This window comes from Petaurus breviceps, unplaced genomic scaffold, assembly GCF_028583685.1.
Source record: "Petaurus breviceps papuanus isolate PSGF00001 unplaced genomic scaffold, PetGlider_PUasm1.0 90763, whole genome shotgun sequence".
In the NCBI taxonomy this organism is placed as follows: Eukaryota; Metazoa; Chordata; class Mammalia; order Diprotodontia; family Petauridae; genus Petaurus; species Petaurus breviceps.
The window spans coordinates 4,012,512-4,026,619 of record NW_027187340.1 but is presented as its reverse complement, the minus strand read 5'-3'; the positions used below and the strand labels follow the sequence as shown (position 1 = coordinate 4,026,619).

The following is a 14,108-nucleotide window of genomic DNA, read 5'->3' as shown; positions in this document are numbered from 1 at the left end:
CAGCAAGCATTTATTAAGGGTCTACTATGTGCCATGTATTGAACTAAGTGCTAGGGATGTAAAGAAAGGTAAAAACATCTCCTTTCCTTAAGAAGCTTGCGATCCAGTAGGGTGGACAACAGCTTTGTGCAAACAAGATAATTATAGGTAAGCACATATTTTTATACATATTTGTATATAAGTATAGAATTATAGATAAGTACAGGATAAATTGTTAATAATCTCAAAGGGCAGGCACTGACATTATTGAGGACCAAGAAAGACTTCTTGCAGAAGGTGGTATGTAGCAGACTTGATGGAAACGAGGGTGGACAAGAGTTGGAAATAAGGAGGAAGAGAATTCCAAGTCTGGGGGACAGTCAGCTAGAGAAATTCCTCATTTGGGAGATGGAATATTTTGTGCTATAGTTGTGGGTAGGTGGAGGGGGAAATAAGGAGTAAGAAGACTGGAAGGATAAGAAAAGACCAGGTTATGAAGGCCTTTAAAAACCAAAAAGTAGTGCTTTGATAATATGTAGGAAGTAACTATTCAGATAGAAGTTTTGCTCTTAGTTTTATGAAAATGTGAAATTGTTTATATTGAAATCAGTTGATGTATCCCTTGCTTAAATTAATTTAACAAAATGCCAGACTTAACTAACCAACCAAAACTATATGTTCAGCAACAAATTTAATTCTTAAATACATGGAAATATCTCCTGTGTGCAGAACACTGTTTTGGAAATTTGGAGAAATAAAATTAACTTAGGATGGAACCTTGTCCTTGTAGATTTCTAATGTATGTTAGAGAGATATTGCATGTATATAATTAAACATAATATATGTTACATAAATGTGTTAGATGGTGTAAAAAATCTGTGTGAGGTGGAAAGGAAAGAGGTGATGTCAGTTGGATGCTTTGTGAAAGGTTTCATGGAGAACATGACTCCATGGTATGTTTGGAGCCTATCCCCTTTGCTTCATCCCTGTTCTGAACCAAACCTTTACTCTGCTATTCTCTTATCTTCTCCATGTCAACAGCAGCCAACAGTCAGTATTCCTTTCTGTTCTCCCTCCTCCCCCACCCCACTTATCTCCTGAAACTGTTAGGTCTGGTAACTATGATATATTTGTGAACTATCATTCACTTGATCAGTTACTCTGTTACTGTACTTGGCAGCCCTTGCTTGGCCACTGTTCCTCTGTCTCTGTCACTTTCCTCTTTTAGTCTGTGAGCTGGGACTTTCTTGCTTTTTCATCTTGCATTCTCAGTGCTTACTATGCCAGAGGCAGTGTTCAGCACTTGGAATCAGGGAAGTTTAAATCCTGTCTCCAGACACTTAATTAGCTATGTGACCACTGGCAAATCCCTTAGCCTCTGTTTTCCTCAGTTTCCTCATCTGTAAAATGAGCTGGAGAAGGAAATAGCAAAAACCACTCCAGTATCTTTGCCAAGAAAATCCCAAATGAGGGTTATGAAGAGTCAGACATGATTGAAATGACTGAACAATAACAATAGAGGCAAACTGGGTGACTTAGTGGATAGAGCACTAGACCTGGAGTCAGGAAAACCTAAGTTCAACTAACCAGCTGTGTGACCCTGTACAAGTCATTTAATTTCTATTTGCTTTAATCCTCTGGAGAAGAAATGGCAAACCACTACAGTACTGTGTTTCCCCGATAATAAGACCTACCCCGAAAATAAGCCCTCCCCTTACTGTGTAAGATTCCTCTAAAATAAGCCCTCCCCCGAAAATAAGCCCTATTGAGATTGCTACTGTAGCGAAGCGCGTCATCTTGTTCTTCCCCAGTGATTTGCTTATTGAATAAAGGTACATTTTTTTGTTCACATTTACCTGTTTATTAAAATTGCTGTCAATGTTCATTAAAATAAGCCCTCCCCTGAAAATAAGCCCTCTGGTGTTTTTCTGTCCAAAAAAATTAATAAGACAGTGTCTTATTATCGGGGAAACATGGTATCTTTGCCAAGAAAACCCTATATGGAATCATGAAGAGTTGGACCTTGACTGAACAACTGAATAAGAAGAAGACAGTTAACGTTTGTTGATTAGCCCTATAGTAATGACTAAGAACAATAGAAATTTTAAGAAAAAAACAAGGAGATTGAAGGATGAAATCCCACCCTTTCATTCCCTTTCATTTTATAGTTGAGGAATTGGAGGCCAAAAGAGGTTAATTATCAAATGAGATATTTGTAAAGTGTTTAGTATAGTGCCTGACACATAGTAGTGCTATATAAATGCATATTTCCTTCCTTTTCCTCACCTTTTAAATGATTTGTCTATGGTAACACAGCCTGTGGCAGAGGTGGAATTCCAACCAAGGTTTTCTGACTCTAAATCTAATGTTCTTTCCACTTCATCCTATTGATTTTACATAACTATTGAACAAAACCCTCGTCAGCTTGCAGATATTGGGGAATCCTGCCCTACCATTTCGGAATTATAGCATTGTCCTTGCAAGTGTTTCAAGTTGGAATGCCTTATTTATATGTATTCTTTAATGATAGATAAATATGAAAATTAGCATTTGTATAACACTTTAAGATTTATAAAGCTCTTTACATGTTTTCTGATCTGCAGAGCAACCCTGCAAAGTATATGTCCTATTATTTTAGCCATTTTACAGATGAAAAAACTGAGGCTGAAGTGGGCATCTGAGGTAGAATTCAAACTTAGGTTTTCCTGACATCAAGCCAGCACTCTTAAATACTAATACTGACATTTGGTGTTTATATATATATCACTTAAAAGCATTTACTGAGTACTTGATATGTATTATTTTAATATTACATCCTTAACAAATTCCTATTAGATCCTACTTTCCCTGCATACTATTATTATCATTTATTTCCTCTCAACTTCTCTTTGAAAAAATGATTTACACTTTATCTCTACTCCCTCTACTTTCATTCTTTTCTAAACCTTCTGTAATCTGTTGACCTTATCACACAACTGAAACTTGTTTACCACAGAGTTTGTGGTCTCCTAAAAAGATGATCTTTTCTCAGTCCTTATCCTTCTTGACTCTTTTGCAGCATCTGACACTATTGACCATCTTTCCTCCTAGATACTTGTTCTTTCCTTTCTGGGTTTTCATGACTCTTCTTTCTTGGTTCTTCTCCTACCTACTGTTAGCTTACTTCTCAGTCTCCTTTGATGGTTCTTCATTCGTGTCATACCCATTAATTCTGGGTGTACTTTAAGACACTGTCTTGTTTGGAGCACTTTGTTCATTATATAGTAATATTTTTCCTTTTTTTTTTTGTCAGTCTAGTAAACTCTTTGCTTTTGAACTACTGATTGAGACATTTAAAAATGGATGTCCTATAGGCATCTCAGAATTGAAACATCTGAAACGGAATTCATTGTCTTTATCCCCAGCCATCTTTCTTCCCAATGTCAACAGTAATCTCTTGAGGGCACAACTATTATTCCAGTATTCCAGGTTTGCAACCTTGGTGTCCTTCTTGCTCTTTCTTATTTCCCACATCCAAATCTGTTGCTAAATCTTCTTGTTTCTACTTCCACAACTTTTTTATTTACGTACCTTTTTGTCAGTTAACTAACCACTATCTTCATTCAAGCTGTCATTGCCTCTTGTAGATTATTGCAGCTCCCCACTCCAGTCTTTCATTCACACATCCATTAGAGTGATTTTTCTAAAGCATGGATCAGACCATGCTAATGTACTGCTTGATACATTCTAATGATTCCTTATTTCCTCTAGAATTAAATTCAAATGCTTCAGCTTGGCATTTAAAGTTCTTCGGGCTTTAAACCTCTTTAGTTTTCTACTTCTTTAGTTTTCTTATATGGTAGAACTACTAAACCACTCTGTGATTGAGCCATATTGGCCTTAATTGCTGTTGCTTGCATAGTAGACTTATTTCCTATTTCGGGATCTTTGTACAGTCTGTCCCTCCTACCTGAAATACTCTATTTATCTCCACCTTTTAAAATTTCTGAGTTTCAAGACTCAGCTCATGCAACACCTTTAGAAGTCTGTTTCTAGCAGTGCCTTCATCCTTAAGACTTCCTTATATTTACTCCGTATATGTGTATGTATCTTATGTATGACTATGTAAGTACATGTTTTCTGGGTGAGAACATAAACTCTTTGAGGACAGGGACACCTTGCTTTTGCCTTTGTATTTCTTCTGCTTAGCCTAGTGCCTGGCATATAGCAGTAGGCACTTATTAAGTGCTTGTTGATTTCATTTTACTTTCACTGTATGAGGTGAGTACTGTAGCTTTTATTGTTTCCATTTTAAAAAAGAAATGTGCTTCAGGCAACTCTGTAAGATGACAATTACTGAGAAAGTTTATTGGAGTGGGATTGTGGAAAGAACATTAGACCTGGGTTCATGAAGACCTAAGTTCAAGGCCTTCAAAGCCCTTCTCAGTCAGTTACTAATTGTGTGATCTTGGGTTTAGTCTTTTTTTTTTCCCCTTGAGGCAAGTAGGGTTAAGTGATTTGCCCAGGGTCACACAGCTAATAAGTGTCAAGTGTCTGGTCTGAGGCCAGATTTGAACTCACGTCCTCCAGACTCCTGGGCTGGTGCTCTGTCCACTGTGCCACCTAGCTGCCACATTACCCCTTTTTTGGAGGGTTAGTCATTTAACTTCTTGATAATGACAGCTCCTACCTTCCCAGGCCTTTGTGAGGATAAAATGACATTTGTAAGGTGCTTTGTGAACCTTAAAATAAAGTAAGTCTAGCTATTTAATAACAACGATAAGGAAACTGAGGCTTCAAGAAGTTGTGACTTGCCCATCCCAGCTAATAAGTGTTAGAGATGGGAAATTAGTCCCAGGTTTTTCCTGATTCCAATCCTAATACTCTTTGCACTATTGTAGTTGCTCTGGTGTAGTTGCTCAACCACTAAATCAGAATCTTAGGATTATGTAGATCTGGACCTGGAAGAGATCTCAGAGATGAGATATGAATACAAGCATGAGTTTTGGATTAAATTTTTATTAGAAAACTATGTACCCCAGCAAATGTCTGGTTTTCTAGTAAGCAAATATTAAACATCTTATTCCTGAACTTTGGGCTCAGCCATCTACTGCTGAAAGTACTGTAACAAACTTGGATGGGTTTTATTAGGTACAGATGACTAGAAGGAGGCTGCTCAGTGTTGTGATATGGTAAATGTCAAAAGAGTAAGAGATATTAGTAGCTTGCAGCTGGGGAAAAACTACTAAAAGTTTAGTGCTACCTCTAGAGTGAGGCAAGCAAATTCCTCTTTTAAAATACTGTACTTTATATATTATGTTTTAATAAATAATAATATCAATATATTTTTATTATGTTTTATTTATTTAAATTTAATATATTTAACACCTATTTTAACTTACTTTGAGCATTACAGTGTTACATGTTATTAAGCTTTTTTTTTTTGCTTTTTGGAGGGGGGAAGGCAGGGCAATTGGGGTTAAGTGACTTGTCCAAGGTCACATGTCTGGATTTGAACTCAGGTTCTCCTTATTCCAGGGCCAGTGTTCTATTCACTGTGCCACCTAGCTGCCCCATTAAGCTTTTAAAAATAATAATTTTTCCTTTCAAAATCTGATTGGAAAAATGTTGGTTGCATTCTTGTGTGATTTTAATATGCCATGAGAAGTACTTCATGTAGAAATGTTTTTATATCAGTCATATTTTTAATGCTAGTCATTAGAAAATAAGACTTATTTACTTGAAATCCACTTTATAGCAATATTAAAAGAATAATTCATTTCATTTATTGAAGAATGTATATTCATTTCAGAATTTAAGGGGATTTGTTTGGAGCACTTTTTTCATTATATAACAACTTTTCTTTTTTTCTGGTTTCAATTTAGCAGACTCTTTGCTTTTGAATGATTGCCTTATCAAGATTTTGGGTCAAGCATCCATTGTTTTAAACTTATAATGAATAGTATTAAACACTGAAACGAGTTAATAAGGAGACTTTGGAATCTTCTGGGTTTAGGGATTAGGTTTGTAAAAAAAAAAACAACAAAAATAAAATTTTCTCCTGTAGCTTAGATTTATTTGATAGAGCCAGTAGAGACTCCTGTTTATATTTAGTTACTTGTAACTCGTATTTTTAATTTTTTTCTTTAGAATTTAGCACTCTCGTTTTTTTTTTTGGTTGTATTTTTCCTAGTTATCGCTGGCAAGTAATTGCAAGTATTTGTTACTTTTTAATTTACAGAAGTACTATATACTTTTTTTTTTTTTAAGCAATTGGGGTTAAGTAACTTGCTCAAGTTTACATGGCCAGTTATTTCTGGGTGTGGTGCTAAGTATCTGAGCCCAGATTTGATCCAGGTCATCCCGACACTGGAGCTGGTGCTCTTACTCGCTGAGCCACTTGGCTGCCCCTAAGCAATTGGGGTAAGTAACTTGCTCAAGGTTACACAGCCAGGTGTTTCTGGGTGGGTAATAAGTGTCTGAGCCCAGATTCGATCCCCAGGTCATCGTGACACTGGAGCCGGTGCTCTTACTCGCTGTGCTACCTGGCCGCCCCAGTACTATATACCTTTTATTGACTCTAGAGATTTTGTTGCTATAGAAAGACTGAAATATATCAGTCTGTTGTATAGATAGCAATTCATGTTTCAGAAATACCTCATTTGTTCTTCTAAAGTTTTTTTTTCTGAAAGAATTCCAGTGAGTAATATTGAAAACATTAATTTAACCCTAAATTCACATTAAATATTTTCAAATCTTTCAGAGACATGGAAAATATCCTTTTGTTGACACAGAGAAACTTTGTACATTATGTGATTACCCTATTTATCAATCTTCTTTCAAATACTCAGAATTCATTTTGACTTGTAGATTTAAAAATCACATACCAAAAGGATAGTGTTTCTGAATTTTGGGTGTATAAACTAAAGTAGCATGTTTGTACTCTTATAGATTGTTACACAATAATAATTTATGAAATGTTTTCTATTTTACATTGCTTTTTGTCCCATTTTTGTGGTAGTATTGCAAGTATTGTTATCCTCCTTTTACAGAGTAGGACAGAAGAGGACAGATTAAATAGTTTATGTTCACAATCCTAGTGAGTGGCACAGTTGGGCCTTTGATATAGATCTTTTGATTACAAATAATTCCAGTGATTTTTCCATTGCACTGAATCCCAGTTTTCTATATACAAGCCTTTAAAATTTTAGTCTATGAGAACAAAATGATCTCACTCTTTAAAATAAAAATTGACCTTTAGGTGAAACAAATTATGAGTATCCCTTAGGTCTACAAATAATATCTGGAAAAAAAACACTGGGGAAACTTTAGTTTTTCAGCTAAAAAATCCTATTGACAATTCACCACATAACCTTATGAGACACACTGACTAGTTTGGTCATTCTAGGAGTTATAGAAAGAGGTATATTGTCATCTGTAGGGATTAGAGAGCAGTGACATTTTGGGGGCTTTTTCTTCTTGTCATGTCCATCCCCTTTCTTTCTCCAGTCACATCTCCTACTCTTGTATTTTTCAGTAGTAGGGATTTGGAGCAGGCTGAGATTCTCTGTTATTGTAGAGAATTTGAGGGTTGTGAACAGAATGGTCAAATCCCTTCTTTATCCTAACATGTTATGTAAAGATATATACATGCATATAAATAAAACTTTACTGATGCTTTTTGTTTTTCTATTAGTAATTTCTGGATTTCTCCTTACCCCCATTGAGTTCTTTCATATAACAGCAACAACAAAAATAATTAAGGGAAAACAGTAACACAGTGGCTGGATGCAGCATTCTGCCTTTAGTGGTCTTCTTCCTCTCTTCAAAGAGTGGGTGAAGCATTCTACTTAATATAGATGTGCAGTGCTTGAACTTGGATGACTTGCCTAGTCATCAAGTATTCTATTAGTCCCTGTTGCTAGTTTTCCTATGTTTTAGTGTTTTAAGTTTAAATCATTCCATTGTTGAATTTGGATATTGTAATGTTTATTCTTCTATGCTTTGAGGAAAAGCTTTTTATGATAGGAATAATGATATTGACATTTTTATGGTACACATTTATAAACTGCTTCAGATACCTTTTTTTTTGAGTTGGAAAATCACAATAATCTCAAGGTGAATATTTCAGGTTTTAGCCCAGTTTTCTATAGATGAGAAAATTGAGGCTTAGATATGTTATGACTTTCCCATGGTTACTTAGCTAGTAAGTGTCAAAATCTTGAACCCAAGTCTTCCTGACTCCAGGTGTAGTTAACAAGACAACAAACATTTACTAAGTGCTTACTAGGGTTTCCTGTGTGCTAGAGACTGTACTAAGCAATGGGTATACAACCGTAAGCAAAATTTTTCCCCTGCCCTTAAGTGGGGCTGGGGGAAAAGGGAGAAGATACCTATATAGTGGCATGATGTTAAAGTACAGAAAATCAGAAGCAGAACCAGAAGGAAAATGACATTTGACTGGACTGGGCCCCTCCCCGAAATGGAGTCTCTGGAGGAACTCAACAATGGGAGAAGGGTGCTGGCACAACAGGATGTTCTAAAAGGATACCCTATTTGCTTATTTTTCTACTAAATTCTAAAATATTTTCAAAAGGAACAGTTTTGTTTCATTTTTTAAAAAAATTTAAGACTGGAGCCTGATTATGGTAAAATTCAATTCTTATTAGTCTCAGAGTTGGCTCCAAAAGTTGTTTGCTCATGGGTTTTTTGTAGAGATATTTGGTCAAATTTACCTATCAAGTACTCATTTTTATCTTCGTGGAATTTTATTTTTCAGATAGCTTAATGTTTTTAATGATAGGAATTTTTACTACTGCCTTTCAATATTTTAAATGGAGTATTTTATTAAAAACTTAATGTTTAATAGTATTATAACATTGAACTTGCATTGTAACTACTTAAATTAATTTTAGTATTCAATAAATATCTGAAAATTTTTTCACTCTCATCCTCTTATAAATCCTGATAAGGATTCTTTGTCCCTATTTTCTCATTCACGGCATTATCTGTCCTCTCTATCTACTCTAGACGCTTATTCTCTGACTAATGACCTCTAATTACCTGTTCTCTTTCTTTTCTCCATGTTCCTTATGCAATCAAAGCCTCCAAAGGGAAAAGGACCTGCGTGTACAAAAATATTTATGGTGGCAAAAAGTTGGAAATTGAGGGGATGCCCATCTATTGGGGAATGGCTGAACAAGTTATGGTATATGAATGTAATAGGAATACTATTGTGCTATAAGAAATGATGAGCAGGCAGAATTCAGAAAAATCTGGAAAGACTTACTTGAAATGATGCTAAGGGAAGTCAGCAGAACCAGGAGATCATTGTACAGAGTAACAGAATATTGTGCAATGATTAACTTTGATAGACTTGGCTTTTCTCAGCAATCTGAGACAATTCCAAAAGATTCATGATGGAAAATGCTATCTTCTTCCAGAGAAAGAACTATGGAGTCTGAATGAAGATCAAAGTGTATTTACCATGTTCACCTTTTTTTCCCTTTCTGTTGGTTTTTCCCTTTTGTTCTGATTCTTCTTTTACAACATGCCTAATGTGGAAATATGTTTAATATGATTGTACTCATATAACCTATAGTTGAATTGTTTGTTGTCTTGGGAAGAGGGAGGAGAGGAAGGGAGGGAAAAAAAGTTTGGAACTCAAAATCTTACAAAAGTGAATTTTGAAAACTTTCTTTACATGTAATTGGGAAAGAATAAAATGCTATTAAAAAAAAAAACCCTCCAAGATACCTATTCTAGGCTTTTCCTTCTAGGTGGTTTCTGCCACTGACTTTTAGAGCTTGCCTCCTGAATTTCTCTTTTTCATCGTGCCTCACTCCCAGAACAATGCCAATTATTGCAGGTGTCAGAGAGGATGCTTTTGGGTGGTAGGGCCTCACCCCTGTAGTTTCCCTTGGTTAGCCTCTCTCTCACACCCTACACCCCCATTTACATCAGAATCTCCTCCCTAGGTCTATACTCTCCTATTCCCTCAGGTGCCAGTTGCCTCCAGGGAGTTCTAACTCCTTGCCTTCCTGAGGTAGGACAACTAGACTTTTTTTTTTTTTTAAAGCAATTGGGATTAAGTAACTTGCTCAGGGTTACACGGTCAGTTATTTCTGGGTGGGTGCTAAGTATCTGAGCCCGGATTCGATCCCAGGTCATCGCGACACTGGAGCCGGTGCTCTTACTCGCTGAGCCACCTGGCCGCCCCAGACAACTAGACTTTTTAAGCAACAAATCCCCCAGGGTATGCCCAGCACACAAGGTACCTATCTCCCTTCACAGACCATTTCTCTTCATCCAGAGGAGCTTTATCAGTGGATCCTCTTCTCATCACCAAAGCAAAGCTTCTTTTCTGAAATAGCAGAGATCATATCTACTCTTGCTAGCTCTAGATTTGACCCTGGTAGATCATATGGTCTTCCTGATACTCTTGCTCTTTTCTTCCCAGCTACTTTCACTTTCATAAATTTTCCACTCTCCCTCTCTCTCGGCAGTGCTATAATATATTTCCTGAAAAGAAAGAAAGCAATGACATTGATTCACCTAAAGGCAAAACGTGTTGTCATATTCTTTTTTTTTTTTTAAGTTTTTTTGTTTTTTGCTTTTTTGGAGGGGGGAGGGCAGGGCAATTGGGGTTAAGTGACTTGCTCAAGGTCACACAGCTAGTAAATGTTAAGTGTCTGAGGCCCGATTTGAACTCAGGTTCTCCCAACTCCAGGGCTGGTGCTCTATTCACTGCACTACCTAACTGCTCCTGTCATATTCTTTCTATAATGCCCCCACCCAGGCCCATTTCTTCACTTTTACTTCTACCATTTTTCTGCCTTCACCCCTGTGTCCTTGTGTACCTTTTAGAAAAATTTTCTCTCTGCTGTCACTTTGTTGCTATTGCTGTCCTTGGTTGCTATATTTAGTCACTGCTGCATTTCTGTTGTTTGGGCTATTAGAGAACCAAGCATTCTCTTCAGTTCTGGTTTTCCTTCTAAAAATGTTTCAAACATCAATTTGTTATTGAATGTGTATCTTTTCTCATGTATGGATAAGATCAGATTTGCAGGGTTGGTCAAATTGAGCTCTATTGCTCTTCAGAACACATTCCATTCCCTCCATTGTTTTCTGGTGGGTGCAGAATAGGCTTGCATTATTTGAATCTCCTTTCATTTGTATTTGAAAGTCTTATCCATGATTGCTTGAAGAACTTGTTCCTGAATAAAATTGTTATATTTATCCACTATATGTCTTGGAGTTTGCAGCCTTGGTGTTTTTTTTTTTTCTGGAGATGATTTGTGAATTCTTTTAATTGATATTTATTTTCTGTGTTTGGAAGTTCTGGGTAATTCTCTTTTTATGATTTCCAACGTTGTAGCATTAACGATTTTTGTCCTTTTTTGTCTTCTGGGAGAGCTGTAATCCCTTGGTTTTCTCTACGCTTTTTTTTGTTTTGCTTGCATAAATAGCATATTTCCTTTTAATGTTATTGGTTTTTGCTTCTTTTTAGATTTTCCCCTCTCCTGTATATTTGCATTCCCAATATATTGCTTTCTCTTTTGTTTTTTTGGTGAGACTTGCCTTCACAGATTCTAGTTCTACCCATTATTTTTGTTCAGGTCATAAATTCTGCTTTCATAATTCTCATTTCTCTTTTGAATCACTAAGGGACAGATCTAGAGACCATATTTTCTTCTTTTGTTTTCCTTGTTTGATTTATTGTTTTAATTTGTTTTTCGTATTGATTTGTTTTCTTATGTTCAAAGTTTTAGTTTTCTTCTTCCTAAGATTTTTGGTAATTTCAGCCCTTCCACTTCCCCACCCCCCACCTGCAGTTTTCTGCATTTACTCTCTGATTTTGTTCTCTCTATTGGTGATTTTCTTTGCAGATTGAATCTCAAGTATCTTAGCTTCTTCCCACACAATTCAGTGACCTCCGTAATTTTTGGGTTGTCAGAATTGGCCCCACTCTCCTGGCCTGAACACACACACACACACACACACACACACACACACACACACACACATATTCTCTCTCCCTCTCGCTCTCTTTCCCTCTCTCTCTCTGTCCTGTCCCACTCTCTTTGGGTAGTTCATAGCCTTGCTGAGTTGGTGCTATGGGGTTGTGACCCCTAGCAGGCTTTTGTTCCTAAGGGCCAACACCTATCCATCACTGACTGAGCATATTTCCTCAGTCTTAAGCTGGAATCTCCATGGTACTGGAAAGAGGAGAGGAGGGGGACAGACTATGGGATTAGTTTGGGTTTTGTTGCAGATTTTAGCAGGGGTCCTTTGGTCTGCTAGTATAGCCTGGCTGTAGGAGGTGGGCAAAGGGGTATTGAGTGAGTTGAGTCAGTGAGTGGCAGTTCATGTTTGTTTTTTAAACCATCATTTGGATTCTGAGTGTTCTAGACCAAGGAGACACCAGAGGTTGCTTTATTTTTGGTGCATAATTTCTGTTTTGGAGAGCTTTGAGAAGTTTTGGGGATTGGAGCGAATATCTAGTTTTCTATCTTGTTGTTCATGTGACCTGGAAGTCTCTTTTTGTACATTTTTATTCATTTTTCTATTTACGTGGTCATAGCATACGTTCTATTCTTCTGGTTCTGCTTTTTTCACTTTGCATTATTTCCTTAAATTCTGTCAAGATTTCTTTATAGTTCTCTTACTTGTCAGTCTTGATGGCCTTAGAGTATTCCATTCCATTAATATACTATGCTTTATTTCTCAATTCCTATACTGTTGTGCATTTAGGTTGTTTGCAGTTTTTTATAATTACGTATAATACGTCTCTGGTAATCTTTGTACAGATAGCTCTTCTTTTTTGGAGGGGATTAACACTTTCATGCTTTCATGGTGTGTGTGTGTGTGTGTGTGTGTGTATTTCAGTAATGGAATTGCAGGTACTTAACCTTCTATATTGAATGGAAGAAGATCTATTAGAAGAAAGCTAGGTAAGGACATGGAATATTATTATTATTTTTTTAAACTGCATTGTCCCAGTTTAGGTGTGTTTTTCTAGAGGGACTGTATACTAAGAGGGATTCTTTAAAAGTAGTAGGCTTCTGGTTTGACAGTAGGTGGTTTTTTGACATGGTATCCCTTTTGATTATTATAAAATAGGGGAAACAAATGTTGTTCTTTTGAACTTAGATATCTCTAAATGTAAAATACATGCTTATGTTCTTTTCATAAATCTCTGTGTTAATATTTGTGTTGTTCATCTATCCCAAAGATAATTTTGATTTCTAAATTATTTTTCTATCACAGCATATGGACCATAAGAACAGTTCTTATTTTCTTCTTTTCCAAGAGAACAGAAAGAAATAGTAAGTCTGTTTCTCTTAACTTTTACAAATGGAGTAAATTCTCTTTTATGGAAGTTCTAATTTATAGCTGACATAACTGGTGGTATGTTACATGAGAACTTAAGTTTAGAAATGACAGTGTTGAATATTCAATGTAAAATAATAACTGGATTTATAATATGTTAATATTTCTAGAGCTTTTTAAGATCTAATCATATTTGATATTTACAACTCTTTGAGATTAAATATTACTCTGGGCATAATTAGGACCATTTTACTCATGAACAAACTGAAATGTATGCTAATTAGTCCAAGAAATTTGTTCATGGTCACTGGTGCAAGGTTCAAAGATAGTACATTTACAATCCTGCTTGCTTTTTCAGTCTCTTATTTCTTGAGGACTTCTTCCATTTTGACTTGTTAGCACTTTAATGGATATTTGATCTTTTGGGTTCTTATCCTTTGTACATTGCTTTTTGTAGTGTAAGAAAAAACTCCATATTTCAATAATTTTGTATTTTGGTGAGTTTATGTTTTTCTTTAAATAGGATAAACTGTATTTTGTTGCTTTATGCATTCAATGAGAAGGTCATGTACTCAGGGGTAGAGGTGAGATGAGGTATTTATGCAAACAAAGTAAGGTTTGAAAATTATTTTCTTTTCTATTGGACACAGTAAGCATTCACTGTAGTACATGCAGTTTTACTTATCACAGTATTGATAGTAAGTTGCATTTATACAGTACTTTAAGCTTTACAAAGTACTTCTCAGAGCAACTGTTTGAGATAGGTAACATAAGTATTATTATCTGTACTTTGCTCACAGGGAAACTTGAGGTATAGT

General features: G+C 36.0%; 1 protein-coding gene across 3 annotated transcripts in view; it reads left to right on the top strand.

Annotated features, from left to right (window-relative positions):
- Nucleotides 1-14,108, top strand: part of LNPK (lunapark, ER junction formation factor) — a 112,442-nt gene that overhangs the window by 24,517 nt on the left and 73,817 nt on the right. For all 3 annotated transcript variants that reach the window (XM_069068455.1, XM_069068453.1, XM_069068454.1), the window contains exon 5: nt 13,228-13,286. In XM_069068455.1, the coding sequence (XP_068924556.1) occupies nt 13,228-13,286 (59 nt within the window). The remainder of the gene's footprint in view (nt 1-13,227; nt 13,287-14,108) is intronic.